At 39.1% G+C, this 17,729-nt stretch overlaps 2 protein-coding genes across 7 annotated transcripts in view; one reads left to right on the top strand and one right to left on the bottom strand.

Moving 5' to 3' along the window:
• PYGB (glycogen phosphorylase B) overlaps window positions 1-3,769 on the top strand; it is a 76,681-nt gene extending 72,912 nt beyond the window's left edge. Inside the window, exon 20 of the mRNA XM_074209296.1 lies at window positions 682-3,769. Coding sequence (XP_074065397.1) covers window positions 682-834 — 153 coding nt within the window. The 3' untranslated portion in view covers window positions 835-3,769. The remainder of the gene's footprint in view (window positions 1-681) is intronic.
• Window positions 3,117-17,729, bottom strand: part of ABHD12 (abhydrolase domain containing 12, lysophospholipase) — a 143,944-nt gene continuing 129,331 nt past the window's right edge. For all 6 annotated transcript variants that reach the window (XM_074209298.1, XM_074209297.1, XM_074209301.1 and 3 more), the window contains 5 exons: window positions 16,961-17,040; window positions 14,537-14,619; window positions 12,212-12,290; window positions 9,226-9,353; window positions 3,117-7,380 (listed from right to left, as the gene is read on the bottom strand). In XM_074209298.1, the coding sequence (XP_074065399.1) occupies window positions 7,329-7,380; window positions 9,226-9,353; window positions 12,212-12,290; window positions 14,537-14,619; window positions 16,961-17,040 (422 nt within the window). In that variant the 3' untranslated portion in view covers window positions 3,117-7,328. The remainder of the gene's footprint in view (window positions 7,381-9,225; window positions 9,354-12,211; window positions 12,291-14,536; window positions 14,620-16,960; window positions 17,041-17,729) is intronic.

Below are 17,729 nucleotides of genomic sequence, written 5' to 3'. Positions count from 1 at the left end.
TCACTGTCCCCCCACAGGCTGATTCCAGCCTCAGTGGCTCAGTCTCCTGCTATTCACCTTGAACCCATTCTGTGTCCCTGGTCTGACCTGAGTGTAGGGGCAAGTGGCAGGGGCTGAAGAGACAAGTGAAACCCTCATACACATTCCTCATGTGGTTTCCTTGAGTCTGAGTGAGATTTTCTGAACTCAAGCTCTCCCTCCTCCTTATAGGCTTCCATTACTGATATGTCATCTGTCTCTGAGCTGACTCATTTTGCTGCTTGATCAAACACAATCTTCTTTTGTTATCTTAATTATTTAAGCCATCTCTCTGTCTACCACAAAAGAGACCTGTAATAGGTGCTTGTTAAAGACTTCCTAAGTTGAATTGAGTGTAAGGCTTCTGCCTGAGGTTTTTGTCCTCTGATGCCAGCTCCTTGACTAGTAAAGATAAATAGGCCAAGCAGGTACTTCCATGGCAGTACCTTTGCCTTTTAAGTCACCCTCTTGGGCTCATTCTGGAAACACATCATTCATTAATAGTCTCCCAGTAAAAACATAGGAGATAGTAATTCCTCACCTCCAGCAAACTGCCTCAAGAGTCAGAAATGCAGCTTGTAGGATCATGTTCAGGTATTGTAACTTTGTAGCCGTAGTTCTTCAATTCTTATGGGTTCTTCTGACTTTTCTTTTGTTCTGCAGAATCCCAAAGAGTGGACAAAGAAAGTCATCAAGAACATCGCCTGCTCTGGGAAGTTTTCCAGTGACCGTACAATCACTGAATATGCCAGGGAGATTTGGGGCGTTGAACCGTCAGATGTGAAGATCCCCCCACCTAACATCCCCAGGGAGTAGCTCGTCCTGTCTGTGGGTACTGTGGTAGCAGCAGTCATTTAAGAAGGAAGTGCTTCTGGTTTCTAGTTAACTTTGCATCTAATGCAGTTTTGCAGTCACTTGACCACCAGTGGATGATCTTGTCTTTATGAAGTAGTATTTCCCAGAGAAGGAAGTAATGATGGTGGTTATGATGGTTTGAGGGTATGATTTATACCTGTGCTTCCAATTAGGTAGCTTAGGTGCTGGTGCTTTGGGAATTTTGCACCTCTTTCCTATTATTCACCTTCCTTCCTTTCCCCCCCCCCCCAAAAAAAAAAGCAGCTTTGTGAAGTTAGTAGAAAAATCCTTAGTAAAATGAGCAATTACTAGGTAGCTAGGTGGATGGAATAGCTCCCGTGCCAGCTTTATCCTGCTTGCTAGCATGCATAGTTCTTGGGTTGCTTGCTATCCTGTTTTCCCTTCCTCCAGAAGATTTGAGCACTATCTTCCAGCCAGTTTGAATTCTTTCTTCACGCTACTGGGACTCTGCATTGCAATCCTGTTGTCTATATGAACACGGTCTTCATGAGATATGAGAATGTGCATTTCAGCAAAAGCTTTGGAAGTGCACATCAGACTTAGCAATGGTCTGGCTCCTTTGAAAGACCGGCACACTCACTCACTCTCTCTCTCCCTCTCTCTCTCTCTCCCTCCCTCCCTCTCCCTTCCTTCCTTCCTTCCCTTTTTCTCCTACTTTCCTCCCTTCTTCCCCCAGCATCCTCTCTGACCCTTTAAGATCATGAAACCTTTAGTATCTCCACGACATATAATCTACATAGTTTTCTCTTTGTGTATAATGAACAGGAGAGAAAATAATTCTGCCTCTCAGAATTGTTAGATGTCTGGATTTTTTTCAAGCCAACTCCACAGGAAAAAATCAAGATCTAGACTAGTTAGAAAATAATGAGCAGTTTTTTCTTAAAAAGAATAAAATATTAAAAGGTGCACTTCTGGCCAGATTCCATGATACTACTATGTAAAGAAAGGTATTTAGCAGACCAGGAATATTAGGGGCTCTGAGAGAAAAAGACATTTTACTAAGCAGAGGAGTCTGTTTTCTACAAAGAACAGCTTCTTTCCTGAACAGATAAAACACTCTATTCCAGTGTCCTGCTCCTTGGTTCTGGTCCAGTTCTTTGGACTTGCACAGTGGTCATATAACTTCTGTAACTTCTGTCATTATTACTGATTTAAACTGCAGCTTGGCTTAAAGTTAGTAATGAGTTAGTAATGTTGGTTATTTACCAACATTAAATATTCCCTGTTTTGCGACTTTTGTTTCCTACATTTCCAAACATTCTTTTCCCAGTAGAAGATGGACAAGGCGGGTCCATATTGGTCAGAAATTTGCCCTTAGAATTTACCAAAGTGCATGAAGTTGTTATTTGTTCTTGCAGATAAAACCTGTTAACAAGTGCACAAATTCTCATAGCCTACAAGTAAATAAAGCTAGACATAAAACTATAGCTTCATGTGGGTGCAAGGTCAGCAAATGAATAAGGAAACATGGGACCTTATAGCTTGAGAATACCTCTCTTGGTCCTCAAATCACAGCTGCAGTGTAGCTACTGGTCCTTTCTCTGGTAGTTTGCCCACATTTAAGGGCTTGTAATGGGGGCTAACATTGCCTTAAGTACTTATCAAAAGATAAAGAGAACATAGCACCACTTAGTATGAACAGACTGTATACATCTTTTAAGGATAAGACTAAGTGAAGGTTAGCATGATTCTATTTTTTCAAGAAAAATTAATAGAGAACTGAAACTAGGTAAGATTCGTTCCCTTCACCAATTGAAAATGGTACTTTTAAGCTTATTATAAACAAGTTATTTTCTATGAATATGTTAAGCTTGTCTGATATTTTTGAGCCCCACCCAGATACACAGCAACTGCTACCTATTCCACTTGGGTGTACTAGTAGCTGAGGATTCATTCCCTAGAGGAGGTAGCTAGGCCCCTGGCTCAAACTGATTCACATTTTAAGCTTTTATCTAAATACAATTTGCTTCTCCCCCAATCCATTTTCAGGGCAATTAGGCCCAACCAACTATGTGTTTTTCCATGGTAAAAAAAGAGGGAAGACTGAATCTAAATAGGAGGGTTCACCTTTTGGTCCTACTCTTATTTGTAATTCTCCACCACATTATAATGGAGTGGCATAAAAAATTGGAGAATGGAGAGATTGTAATTTGAAAGCAAATATGGGGTGTGAATTTCTTTGTTCTGTTATTTTTTCTAAGCTCTGTGCTAAACCACCAAGACCAAAGCATTCTCTGTTGCTAGTGAAAGTATATTGTCCCATTGTTTGAGAGTAGGGTAAAGGCCTCCCTGGCTAAGCTAACACTCCAGAATAGCTCTCATACAGATTAATTTTTCCAAAGTAGTGAAAGTCTACAAAGAAAAAGGTGTAGACAAAGCTGCAGGGTTAACTTTTTTTTAAACACTGGAAAGAGAACCAGTTCTTTGGATCAAACTCAGATTTTGATTCATTAAGTGTCAAGCTGTTATTGGAGGCTTCCTTACTTGCATGCTGGTTGTATGGATACCTGCTGCCTTACTGTCTCTGTCTCTCTCTCTCTCTCTCTGAATAGCCATTAACAAGCCAGATTAGTATGCTGGGCCATTGAGGTTTTCCGATTGGAGCATTCCTTAGTCAGGAATGCCTATGAGGAGTGTTGTTCCAGGAACTTACTAGGGTTGATTTAAATTGGAAACCAAACCCTGGCCTGGCCCTGGAGCAGAGCCCTAATAGTTTCCATCCTGGCTACATTCAAACTCTCGTATACACAAATTCTGTATTCCATGAAGCCAGCACTGTATGTGTGAAATCACTTTGTCTCTAGTGGATCACTGTTACTATCCTTGTGTGTTGTGTGAGAAACTGATTAAACAATTATGTCAGTGGTTAATTGGACACATATCCTAGACTGTTTGTTTGTTTTTAATGCATCATCAAAACCCTATTTGTTACAATCAATGCCCTCTGTTCTTTCCTAACTGTTCTCATCCTCCACTTATCACCAGGATTCTGCTGTCTCTCTGACAACAGAAAACCTAAAACAGGACCAATTCATCTGGGTTGTGCCTAATAACAAGCAAAGCATCCACAAAGGATTAATTAAGTATACTCACCTCTTCTACTCGGGAGTACCACACAGCCAACAATTACCTTCATTGAGGATAGCATGGCGATTCAGCATCGCTTTGGTTTAGTGGTTACAGCTAAAAAGTCACTCCTTGAGGTGGTGGTGGAGGAAATGAGGTTGGGGAGAGGAACGGCCCTACCTGAAGATGCTAGGCTCATTCTCTTCTACATTAAGAAGGCAGAGTGCCATAACAGCTCAGGCGCTTGGCAGAGAACAAAGATAACGCCACTTTATCACACACTGAAGAGGAAAAATGTGGCATTCAGTAATTAGTTTTCAGTCCTCCTCCTATTCTGATCCCTGGTGGGTGGGTTTAGGGGAGTGGATTAACCCATTGGTCCCAAGGCTGGGACAGAGTGGGGAGGTCCTCACCTCAGTCATTGCCTGCTTCTGACATTCAGCCAGGGATCTATGAAATGCTATGACAGCAGCTTGAAAAAAGAGTCTTCTTGAGATTGAGAGATCAGGAAGTATAAAATGTTAGGGGAAATATGCTGTATTTAATTTCTGTGGCAATGGTATTTATTGTATTACAATTCAAAAGCCCCTCCTGCCACCTTATACCCTCTACCCCTACCCTTTTCAACCAACCTTCTCTTCAGTCCCTGTACATTCTGGTTTAATGAAGGAATATTATGGGGGCTCCAAACCACCTTGTTCCCTCCATTTTAAAATCGTAGACACAGCTGCAGGTTGAATCAAGAATTATTCACAGTATGAACTAATGGAAGTTTTTTTGGTATCCAAAGAAACCAAGACCATTTAACACATGGAACAATTGCTCTTTTGTTTAGTCAGGCTTTACTAAGATCTTGCTTGAAGCAGTCATGGCACAATGGTATCTTTATTTCTAAGAACAAAGCCCACCATGGACCTGGGTTGCTGACTTATTGACCTCCTCCAGCCCCTAAATTACTGACAAGCAGAGGTAAAAGCATTTGGGTTTGTGAAATTCTACGACACTATCCTGTGTTCTGAGTTACAATTTCTCAGTGCTTTCTTGGTAAATATTAAGAACACCAGTAGATATTATTGCCCAGGACAGATAAGATAAGCCATTGTAGCCCCAAGAAAAAAAATGTAGGAACTGCAAGGATATTTCTGGTTAATAACTATATAGAAGAATTCTAAAACAGAAGGGACCTTAGAGAACAAATCCATTCAACTTACTTTCCCTGTGAAGAAGCAGACAGAGACCAACCTAGACCTCTTACCTAGGCATAACCTCAACTTTTCATTTCACCTGCACAGCCTTTGTCCCCTTTCCTGTATTCAGAACCATGCTGTCTATAAGATATGGCTGCAATATATGCATATCCTTACCTTAATTTAAAATCCTCATAAGGTAGACTAGTAGTTGGATGATGCTTTGGCCAGAAAGTGACATATTAGAGCCCCAGAATAAGATAAGCCCTTTTCTACACAAGCCTAATATGCTAATAACAATCCAAGATTCAAGAGCCCCACAGACACTAAAAGGAAGTAGGGAGTTGAGCCTGTTTCCATGAGGTATTATAACATTATGAAACAAGAGTGAGGAGTGGACGAGAGGTCTGAGAAAGAATAGATCCTAGGAATTAAAGAGATGTATACATGACCACAAAGTGGGCAGTCAACAGTGGAGTGATCCAAAGGCAACTTTATTAAAATTATGCTTTGAGAGAGATTTTACTTTAAAGTTCAATACACAATACTGGCCTAATGATTGGAATTGTAGTTGACAAATTAAACAAATAGTATCAGGTTCATGCTTTGGAGAATCTGATCTTTTGTTAACTGGGGAAGGTGGACAATATTCTCATTTAAGGTTGAATTCTATTTAATAGGTTTTTAATGAAAGCAACAGCATCTCATGGAATGTTGGTTTGGTTGTACAAAAAAAGCCAAACAATACATCTATCAGTGCAATAAATAACTCCAATAAGTAGCATTTCAGTGGCACACAGCTCATAAGTAACATGGGCCAAAACTATACTCCATCTTTTTATGGCATAAAATTCATTAAAAATAGACATTATGCACCTGTAGCTAGAACTCCCGTGCATGCTTATGTACTCATGCTACTTAATATACAACTGCAGAAATGGGCATTCTGTGCCTAAGGCTGCAAGATTTCACCTTGGGACCACTACTGCAAAGAAATGGAAATGATGTGCAATTTGGAACCTTCTTATCCCACTGTGCAGAACAGCCTTCTCCATGTGGAGTACTGTTAGTATGTACTTGGATTAGAGGGTTGAGTTTTGCCTAACGCAAAAGAAGGAAGACCATCAGGAAATGACTTTCACATTGCTAGCCAAGTTCTGCCCCAGCTTTTTAAGTAGAAAGACTAAAAGCCCTAAAGCTGGGAAAGCTCATTCTGCCTTTAAACCTTGTAGCTAAGACCACAGGGCAAAGTAATCTCATGGACATTGTACAAGGTACAAACTTTTCTGCCTCAAAGTGCTTAGTGTGGTTGATTTTTCTAGGTTTGCAGAGAAAAAGAAGACAGATAACCACCACTATTTTATTTTTAAATAAATGCTCAGATTAGACCCAGGTTAGAAGGATGGGAGAGAGAAATAAGGGAGGAATGAACTAAGAGAAATACAAATAATAATCACCATGATAAGCCTTGAGAATTAGCAAAAGTGCCACCAAGAGAAGAGAGTGGTGGCCATGGAGTGCAAGTATGGCCTAGGGTGAGAAGGAATAATAAACCATCCAAAGTTCATTTTGGGTATACTAGGGAGAGAGATAGGAAGAACCCCATTGAAATCCTTCATTTTCCAGTCCCCTCCCACCACTCCCTTCAGATAGAGGTTGAAGTCCTTGTTCTTAGACACCAAGAGTAACCTTTCACCTTCTTAAACAGTTGAGTTTCTAGAGGAAGTGAGTAGAGAACAAAGTCTCTATTTTTAAAAAAGCCACCAAAAAGCAAATAGGATCAACCAAGTTACGGCAGGTCCACCATGGCCAACTTATGCTCAAGAGAAAGCTCAAGTTGTGGGGAGGAGATACACGAAGCCATCCATCCACTCTAAATTCTCTAGAAGTGTTCATATTTTCAGCCATTTGGTTGGATCCTTGGGTCCATCGGAGTCATGCTGAGTTGCTCTGTATAAGCTTCTTCCCATTCCTACCAGAGCTAAACAAACCAACTAATATCATTTTGAGTCCCCTTCATAGGCAAGCTTGATGACAAGCCAGGGTTCCTGAGCAATGAGGATGCCAGAGTGCTAGACTCATCTGCTGCTGACAAGTTTCCAGGATTGTAGACTGATCCAAAGGAAAAGAAAAGGATGGGGGTGAGGGGAAGAGATCATCATGCTTTCACACAGCCAGTCCTCAGTGATGTAGCTCATGATGATGTTCACGTTCTGATTTCCCCAGGAATTCCCTAGAGCAAAGGAAAAACAGTCAGTCAGTCTATGAGACAAATAGAAAGCAACTGGGTTTGGACAAGAAGTACCTGGGGACGAAGTGGAATCAGGAGACCCTGCACAAGTCACTTAAACTTGGTCTTCTTGTTTTCTCAACAGTAAAATGGTAGAAAGAATTGGACCCACCTCATAGTGCTGTGAGAATCACATGAGATTTTTTTTAAGTCCTTAGCACAGGACTTTAGCCTGGCACACGTACTCTTTAATGCTTCCTCCCTTTTCAGAGTATGCCTTCCCGAAACCACATGGGGTGAGGAAGGCACCTAACAAAGAAATCCAGACTTCCATAAGGAATGCTCCTTGACATCTTCATATTACTTAGTGAACTATTTTAAGCTCTAAGTAAAATTTAAGCTCAGAATGTTCCAAGTCTTCTGGAAAGGGGTCTGTGGGTTAATAAGCATGCTTCAATCTTCCTGGTAAGGTGGTGAAGGGAACTAGGGGAAGAGAAACTTTCACTTCTACTTTCTAGTTGTTACAGAGCATCAAGTTGCTTAAAAAAAAAAGGTGCCAGCCTTCACTGCTCACTCTTTCTCCATGTAAGGACTCAGACAAAACAGCATTTCACAAGTCAAATCAGAGCAAGCTTGAAATAACTATCAAAGGTTCCCGGGGCAGGCAGGAAAAGATGAGGTTTCTGGGCCTAAACAAAACCCCTGAGACTTGTCTTCAGTTCCCTCAGCAGGGTCCCAAAGGCCTATCTCTTTTCCTCTATTGGCTGTGTGGCTTAAATCAGCTCTTGCAGTTGACTGGGCAAGAAGGGTCTACTCTCTTCTTTTTCACTGATGGATCAGCACCTCACCTCTCTTGATGGAACCTTCAGACTCAGAACTGAACTGCCGGTGCACTGAATGGTAAGGCTGCCCCTATGGCCCAGGAATGTGGCCAGAGAAGAGCATCACGCTTCAGTAAAGGGCATGAGGAAAGGCTGGTTTAAGTCTGGGGAGAAAGACACTAGAAACTAAAGAAACCTTACATATTGAGCTGTACATAGGGAGGAAGCAGCTAGGTGGCTCAGTGGGTAGAGCACTGGGTCTGGAGTCAGGAAGACCTGAGTTCAAATCCAACCTTAGATACCCAACAGCTGGGTGACCTGGGCAAGTCACTCTGACTAAATCTGCTGGAGAAGGAAATAGCAAACCAAGACAACCCCAAGGACAGTATGGCCCACAAGGGTTACAAAAAGTTAGACATGACTGAACAAGACAAATGAGGAGGAGAGGAGGGAAAAAGAGGCAGGAAGAGATGACAGGAGGGAAGAAGGGAAAATACTGTAAGCAAACAGTCATTTTGAGGAGTTGTTTGAACTAAATTTCCCCTTGCTCTTCCTAAATGTCAGACAAAACTCACCCAGGCACCTAAGAGAGGAGGGGAAAGTACTAACTCAAGTAATATCTCACCTCAATCATCAGTCGCCTGATTCTCATCAAAACCTTATTGAAACACTGAAATAATTATCTGGGTCACATTCATGAGGGTCTTTGGGAAAGGCTATTTGGGAGATCTGGATGTTTGAATGCCTTTTGTCCTAAGAGATGAAGTACAATGGAAATGGAAAGAACCTCAATTGTGAACCAATAGACCTTGGTTTTAGTCCTACTCACTAGCTGTGTTATCAAAGGGACTTCACAATCTAAAACAAACATCATATTCCAAGCATAATTTTTACTAATAACCCACTACAATCTGACTTTTCCCTAGAGGCTTAGTCTGGTCCTTAGATAGGCTTACAGTTCTCTTTCTTGGCTGGGTTGCAATGAAGCCAATGGAGAAGAAACTTTATTACAATTGTTTTCTCTTACCTCAATATTCGAGGTAGTTCAGGACTCTTATATATGTACTTGTGTCTGTAGCCAAGATCCCTGTGAAATGGAACAAACTGAACTTTGAAGTCCCGGAAGCTCTGAGATGGTGCAGCGATGTTATAAAGCTGAGAACCAAAAAGGGGAACACATTGTGAGGCCACAATAATACAACACTTCAAACTGTAAGATATCTGTGAGCATCAAGAGACAGTAGGTAGTAAAGAGCATCCTTGTAGGTTCTGCAATGCCATTAACAATTTATGAAGAACAATAAAACTTCCTAATTATATAGACCATTTCTATGGGGAGTACTAAGCACTCCCCAGACTGGCCATCTTATCCATCTGTATTATATCTTCCCTTGGAAACAGGAAAAAGGAAGATACTGAACCTATGCTAAAGCTGCCAGGTATGAGAACATAATGAGCACCTTGTGCTAAAAGTACCAAAGCCTAGAATCAACCTGAAACGATCAGCTCTACAAGCCCTTTCTATCCCACCACATCCCAAAAGATAAGACTGGAACAATCAAGGAAGGTGTGCTGAAGATGCTGAAATGGGAGTCAAGAAACTCCTCAAATTGCTATGGAATTGCTATGATGTCCTCTGATGAGCATTTAAAAAGAGATCTTTTTTTATCTGACTCAGTTTCTCCCTCATGCCCTCAACTTCCATTGAAATGTTGAGGATAAACAAGAAAGGTTCATTTGATTAATTGTGGTAAGACAAAAACTCCTCTGCATTGTTATGCCACCAGTCAAAGAGTCATAATAGAAAGAGCATAATTCTTTTTAGTATGAAGTTTCTATTATTTCATTTCAGCTTCCTTCTGATATATCAAAGATATTTACACTGGTTATAGTTAATCTCATATAACTGTCATTGGCCTCAACTTTTCTTCTGTAAAATGGGGGGGGGTGGCTAATTAGATGAGTCTCCTCCAGCTCTAAATTTATGATCCCAAGTATGTCTGCCCCTATGTTATATGCTGAAAGACAAAGCATTGGTCTGTTTAATTTGCTCCATGTACAGGGCCCAACAAAGCACCATTTCAAGTCAGTGTTTAAATATTTCATGAATGATCTTTGGAAGTGCCTTAAAGCATTATAGAAACCAAATCTTGACTGATAACACTAATAAGGCCTGCTCTGCAGTTCGAGCTATGGCAGCTCCCCTTTTCATTTAGAGATGCCAATTTGCTCTTTCATGCCATTTCAGAGCTGACTCTTTACTGTTGGAAACATCTCTCCTCCAAGGAAGGATCATGAACTAGCCTTAGACTAAAGCTCTAAGGTATCCTTTCTTTTTTCTTTTTTTTACACATTAATGTGAAATTTTTACTACAAATTTCAGATTACTTAATTTAAAATTCTGTGAACAATTTAATTTTTTTTCTGTTAAAATTTACTTTTTACTATTTTTTTAAATCGGATTTAATTTCCCATAATTTAATTCTACCTTTTTATTTTAAATCCTTAAGGTACTTTTAATAATGTAGTCATTTAAATCATCAAATCCTTTTCAAATGTACATTTAATAAAATGTAATTTTATTTTTCTAAGTTTTGAAAAGCATTAGAAATTAAACTGAACCCCTTTGCTTCTAGCCAACAAACAGGAAGTTCTTCTTTGGTAATAAAAACTCAATTTCCTTGTGATCAAACTTATTATCACTCAAGCAGCTATTCCCATAGACATCCATACATGAATGTATGCATCCATCAGTCTTTTCCATAGTTCACAAACCACCTAGCAAAGCTAAAAATTCCTTATTTTAAAAAAGGATATAGTAAAAACAGCATTGAATATATGGGTGTATGTGTGTGTGATCAATTAAATTTGCTTTGCCACAATATCCATTTAAATGAAATTCAATCCATAAAATGACTTAACTACTCCCACTAAATCTACAGCAGCAATTTTGTCTTATATTTGCTATTTTGTCTTTGACTGGTGGCATAACAATACAGAGAAGTTTTTGTCTCACCACAACTAGTCAAATGAAGCTTTCTTGTTTATCCTCAACGTTCCAATGGAAGTTGAGGGCATGATGGAAAAAATGAGTCAGATAAAAAAAGATCTCTTTTTAAATGCTCATCACAGGACATCATAGCAATTCCATAGCAATTTGAGGAGTTTCTTGACTCCCATTTCAGCATCTTCAGCACACCTTCTTTGATTGTTCCAGTCTTATCTTTTGGGATGTTGGTGGGATAGAAAGGGCTTGTAGAGCTGATCATTTCAGGTTGATTCTAGGCTTTGGTACTTTTAGCACAAGGTGATGTCTAGAAATCATTATGTTCTCATACCTGGAGGCTTTAGAATAGGTTCAGTATCTTCCTTTTTCCTGTTTCTAAGGGAAGATATAATACAGATATTTCAAATATAGCTGCTATTTTTAGTGAAAAATTTCCCCTTATACTGTTCTTTAAGAATCTCCTCATTGGCATAGCAGCTACAACTGAGCATCCCAACTTCTAGGTTCCATGGCAATTCCATCACTTGTACCAGGGTGGGGAACCTTTTTTTCTTCCACAGACCATTTGGATACATATAACATCATTAGAGGGCTATGTGTGGTCAAACATTTAATTATTTCACCCCTAAAAAGCTCTTAGATTTACTGAATTTCAAGTCCCACTTGAATTGCCTTTGGCAACACCAGACCAATATGGCCCATGGGTTCTCTGACCAATTTATACAATGGTCTCTTGAAACAACCACATGCAGGGGAAAGAGTCCTGGCTCAGAAGTCAGAGGATGAAGGTTCAAATGCTACCTTTGAGATCTTGGGAAAGTCACTGAACACCCCTGAGCCAGGTTCCTCACCTGAAAAATAAGGGACCTTAAACTCCTAGGCTTTAAATCCAGGATCTTCACCACTCTTTATCAATAAGTTGAAAAGATAACTTTTATTGACCACCTGAGGAACCCATATTCTGCTCGTTTTACCCTACCCCAACCCACCAATTAGGACTCAATACCTTTCTTCCTAGATGGAATGGCACGATGGGGTCATCTTCGGCATGAAGAATAAGCAAGGAGCATGATATATATTTCACACTGGAATGAGAACAGCAAAGTTATAGAGGCAAAAAAACACAAAGTATTCTAGTCCCAAGTGACCTATGAAAGGATGAGGAAAGTTTCACTCTTATAGTACTTGACTGTTTGTGAAGGGTAAGTTGACATTTTGACTTCAATTATGCTATTTGGGTCTACACAATAGTGTTTGTTAAGCCTCTTGGTTTTTTTTTTAGAAGAGAAAATTTCCTAGGTTTGATAAATAAATTCTAACTTAATATGACCTCAAAATATTATCATCAACAACAAGAACAAAAGAGCCATCCATTCACAGATCAGAGCAGAACTTACATATAATTGCAAAAATTGGCAAGCAACTTAAATGTCCTACAAAAAAGGAAATGATTGGATAACATTTGGTACATTAAGGTAATATAACACTACATTGTCATTAAGATTGGCAACTGTGTTAAAAGGAAATATGGAAAGAACTTTGTGGAATAATGCAGAGCCAGTAAAAACAGAATGCACAATAATTATGAATATATAAGTGGAAAGTGAATGGTAATAAATAGACAAAAATACTGAGTTAGACAATAGGAGTAATTAAACTACTAGTAGGACATTTAATAGATTTATTCTCATTTTACTGGACATGGTTACAAAGCAAATTTAATTGATTACACATATATTCAATATTATTTTGCTCTATATACTTTTTTTAAGGTTTTTGCCCAAGGCCACACAGCTAGGTAATTATTAAATGTCTGAAGCTGGATTTGAACTCAGGTACTCTTGACTCTAGGGCTGGTGCTCTATCCACTGCACCACCTAGCTGCCCCCTTATACTTTTTTAAATAAAGGAATTTCTCCCTTTGCTGGGTGGTTTGTGATCTTTATCCTTAAGTCAAAAATCTTTACCAAAATCAATCTCTACAATTTTTTTTAAGAAAATAAAATATGGACATTTACTGCAAAACTGGCTTCACTTTTTACAAAATAGATGTGTTCCCCCAAAATATTGTGAACTAGCATGGAAATAAAATCGTTTGAAGTAAGAGAGGAGATTGTTATTTAAAAAGAACTCTATTGAGAGAAACTTCATATTGTGAACAATCATGTAAACTGTGTTTTCTCTGAGTGGTAATTCACTTCAATTCAATAAATATTTATTAAGCTCCTCCTGTTTTTGTACAATAAGCTAGGTATTGGGTTCATCTCTAACGTAACTTTGGGACCAAACTGAACTTTGAAAACTCAGATTCATTTAAATCAAGGTACATTCTTGTACATTTTGAAAATTTAAGTAAATTCAAGTAATTCCACTGAAAATTTAAGTAAATTCAAGTAATTCCACCTAGATCCAAATAGATCCAAATCTCTATGTGTTATTATTGAAGTAGAAAAGTGCCTGTGGGATACTGAGGTGAAATAACTTGACAGAGCCATAAAGTTAGAAGTATCAGAAGTGGAATTTCTTTTTTTTTATTTTAGGTTTTTGCAAGGCAATGGGGTTAAGTGGCTTGCCCAAGGCCACACAGCTAGGTAATTATTAAGTGTCCGAGGCCAGATTTGAACTCAGGTACTCCTGACTCCAAGGCCAGTGCTCTATCCAATGTGCCACCTAGCTGCCCCAGAAATGGAATTTCAACCCAGAGTTTCCTCCACCCTCCAAGTCCATTGTTTTTTGCCTCTGCAATATATATTAGGAGTTTATAATATATGAGTTAAAATACAAGGAGTTATTTGTTATTGTTCAATTATTTTTCAGTTGTATCTACTTCATTACCCCTTTTGAGGTTTTCTTGGCAAAGGACTATAGTGCTTTGCCATTTTGTTCCCCAGTTCATTTTTTACAAATGAGGAAACTGAGGCCAACCAGGGTGAAGTGATTTGCTCAGGGACACAAAGAACATGTGTGAGGCCAGATCTGAACTCAGGAGGAAGAGTCTTCTGACTCCAGGCTTGGCATTCTACTGTAATTCCCCTCTCATTCTTTAAGGCACACATTTTTGAGTTCATTAGTTATAATAAATTGTGAATTCAAGAATAGGAAAAAAACAAAGATTTAGTGACATTCTGTGGGCCTGTCTGGAATACAAAACACTTGCATTACAGACCAAGAGCATGTGAAAAGTTGGGGTTTCTGTCTGATTAATTAACTACCTAATTATTCAGTTGGTAATAAAAGACCTGATACTTCAGTTTTCCTCTCTCCATACTTCCTTTACCCAGAAGATACACAGAAGAAAAGAGAGATTCAGAAAGAAAGAATAATCACTTACTTTTCATCATTTGCAAATTTAATTCCACTGCTAGTGATGGGGTCAAGGAAGAACCAATCAAATCCAGGAAAGAATCGGTAGACCTGGAGATGCAGGAAAAACAGGAATTGACAAAAGTATATTTGACAAAACCCTTCTTCTTTCAACCACTCTCTCAAATGCTGCCCTTCAGGGACTCATGTAACTTGTACAAGCAGCTGGCCTCTGCACCTATCCCCCATTATCTTGTTTCTCCTTATATTGATACCTTTGCCTCCCTCCCAGCTCCCCACGGCATTCCAACCCAGTCTTTAAAGTCCAACTCAAATGTCACTCCTCCCCCATGGAACTTTTTCCTATTTCCCTGTGGCAAAAATGACTTTTCTCTCTTAGACTGCACATCTCTCATATTTTACTTATACACTATCCTTTCCACCTCAAATTACAAGTTTCACCAAGGGTAGGGAGCATAGCTATCTAAACCTTGTATCTTCCACACAGTCCCTTACCTAACCCAGTTCTGTGCCCATTCAGTAAATTTCTACTGACCTGAATCTGAATTTAAAAAGTCAAAATAAGTACTCTTAATTTAGTTTGAGTAACAAATGCCTCCAAAGGATTAATTAATAAATTCAATGAGGATATGGAAAATAATGCAACTACAAAGAGATTCACATCTACTTCTTCTTGTCTTGCCCATATCTTAGCCAAGATAGTTAAAGGCCATTGTTAATGGGTATATTTGCAGTAAGTATACATCAACCTTCTAATGACCAATGGGTTGTCCTCACAAGTATGAAAGTAGGCTACTGTTATTAAGAGAAAATCTCATTTATCTCTAGACTTCTCTCTAAGCCAAGTCATTCAGAGATGGAAATTATATCATTAGAGTTATTGATTTGAATTACTCTGCCCTTGGCCTAAGGTTCCCTTTAAAATGGAAAATATTCATGAGTTGGATAATCTGTTAAGCTGTCTTTACTAACATGACTGCCTATTAGCATTTTACCCCCAATGAAAACAGGGATTCAGAGTAACATTCAATAAAATTCAGCCACATTTTTTCAATGTATACCCTACACAAGGCTGGAGATAGAAGACAGCTGCTTCTATTACCCTTGATGGGAGGGCACTAAAAATGAACCTTATTGGTTGAATTAAGGACAAATTGGTTCAAGATCACACATGGTGATGGAGTAACAGAGCCAGAATTTAAACCCAGCTCTTTTGTTATAGGAAAGGGTAGGTTTCTCCTAATTCCAACCTCTTCTTTTTTTCTGCCCCACCCTTCCCCAAGCACCAAGGGCTTTCAAGTCAAGTAGATTTTAATTTCTTAGGGGTATGGGGCTGTTTGGATTTTTTTTATCTGTAGCCTTGCACAAAGGAGAGACTTAAATGCTTATTACTCTCTCTCATCATGGGGGAAAGATCATAAACTGTTATCAATTATGACTCTGTTACCACAATGATTTTTATCAGTCTGTAAAAATCTGGCTTCAAAAGGTTGACTTTTTAAAAATTTTACTTATTAAGGCAGTGAGGTTAAGTGACTTGTCCAAGGCCACACAGTTAGGTAATTATTAAATGTCTGAGGCCACATTTGAACCCAGGTCCTCCTGACTCCAGGGCTGGTGCTCTATCCACTGTGCCACCTAGCTGCCCCAAAGGGCTAACTTTTAAACAAATTTCTACTTTGGTGGTAAAAGCTAGGATTTAATGATAACCTTCCTATACAGTAAGAAAGTAGGGGCCTGGTCCTTTTAAAAAATAATCAATTTTGAATGACAAAATATTCTGGAAAAGGAGATTTTTTTAAAATGAAGATTAAAATGTGTGTGATAACACAATTCAAAGGGGAAACATTTGACCCCAAGAGTTCACACCAAATATGGAAATATAATGGAACCCAAGCATTTCAATGAAACAAGAGGACAAACGAGAAATTAGCATAGGAACTCTGGTCACAGCAGCAACATGTGTGTAAATACACTGTATGTTTCCCACATATGTTTGTGTTGATTGAAGCATAGTCCTCAGTCTCTTCATAATCCTCTCAGCCTGTCCAATCCAAAGAAACTTTCCTTTGAAACAATTTCCAATTCTAATCCTAGATAACAACCTAGTATGTACACTTGGTAGGAATGGGAAGAGAAGATAAAAAGAAGAAAAGAGGGCTCAGAGAACAAATACAATGCTCTTCTAACACCCATGACCTTCCTTTAAATTCTTAAATATGTTTTAATAGGACAATTACCAAAAGACTAAGCTCATGTCTGAAGAGTGCACCAATGATCCTAAGACCCAAGCCAACTTATCCATACCAGTCTCTCTTTAAATGATCTGAGTAAGAGCATTTTTTACCCTATGTCTTCCTCACCACCAGGCACAGTGTTGGCCTCTGCTTAAAATGAAACCAGGAAAATTCATTTTAAAATCTCTACTTGCCACTGAAAATGGATGGCTTTTTGCTTCTTCACGTATGTTTGTAAATGGAGATTCCAATATGAGGGCATCTGGAGGAGTTTCTAAACAAGGGAGGAAAAAAGAAAAAATGATCATGTAATAAAGCCTGAGCAAGATGATGCCATTTTTAAGTGGCTCTAAATGCACTCCTACCAGAAACTGTATCAAAGGAATCTGAGAAAAGTCCTTTCCAGACAAAGCTCCAGGGAATTTAAGTGCCATAGCTCCAGCCTAGCCTTTGTATATTCTGTTGATGAATCTGACTTATTAAGAGCAGGGATTTAGAGCTGGAAAGGACCTCAGAGTTCTTATCTAATCCAACCTCCTCATCCAAAGAGAAGGAGGGGAATCACCAATATAAACAGTATGGAATTCAAGTGTGACCTGAATAAGCAGCACATGACCTCATACACACCCTGAGCAAACCCAGGATATTACACTGGTCCAGAAAGTACCCCATTTCAGTCTTATCAACCTGTGTCCCTGATCTAAAAGGACAAGGGCATACACAGCTTCAAGGAACAAAGAGGCGATAATTCCACTGAACTCTGCCCTAGTTGAATTATATCTAGAGAATTGTTCAATTCTGGGCCACATATTTTGGAAAAGACACTGATAAAGAGTGTCCAGAGGAAGGTAACCAGTCTGAAGAAGGGTCTTGAGGTCATGTCACAAAAATGAACTAGGGATGTTTTTCCAGGAGAGGAAAAGACTTAAGGGAACATGATAGCCATCTTTCAAGTATTTCAAG

The sequence above is a fragment of the Macrotis lagotis genome, chromosome 1 (genome assembly GCF_037893015.1).
Source record: "Macrotis lagotis isolate mMagLag1 chromosome 1, bilby.v1.9.chrom.fasta, whole genome shotgun sequence".
In the NCBI taxonomy this organism is placed as follows: Eukaryota; Metazoa; Chordata; class Mammalia; order Peramelemorphia; family Peramelidae; genus Macrotis; species Macrotis lagotis.
Note: the sequence above shows the minus strand (reverse complement) of the source record. Positions and strands in the feature narration are given on the sequence as shown.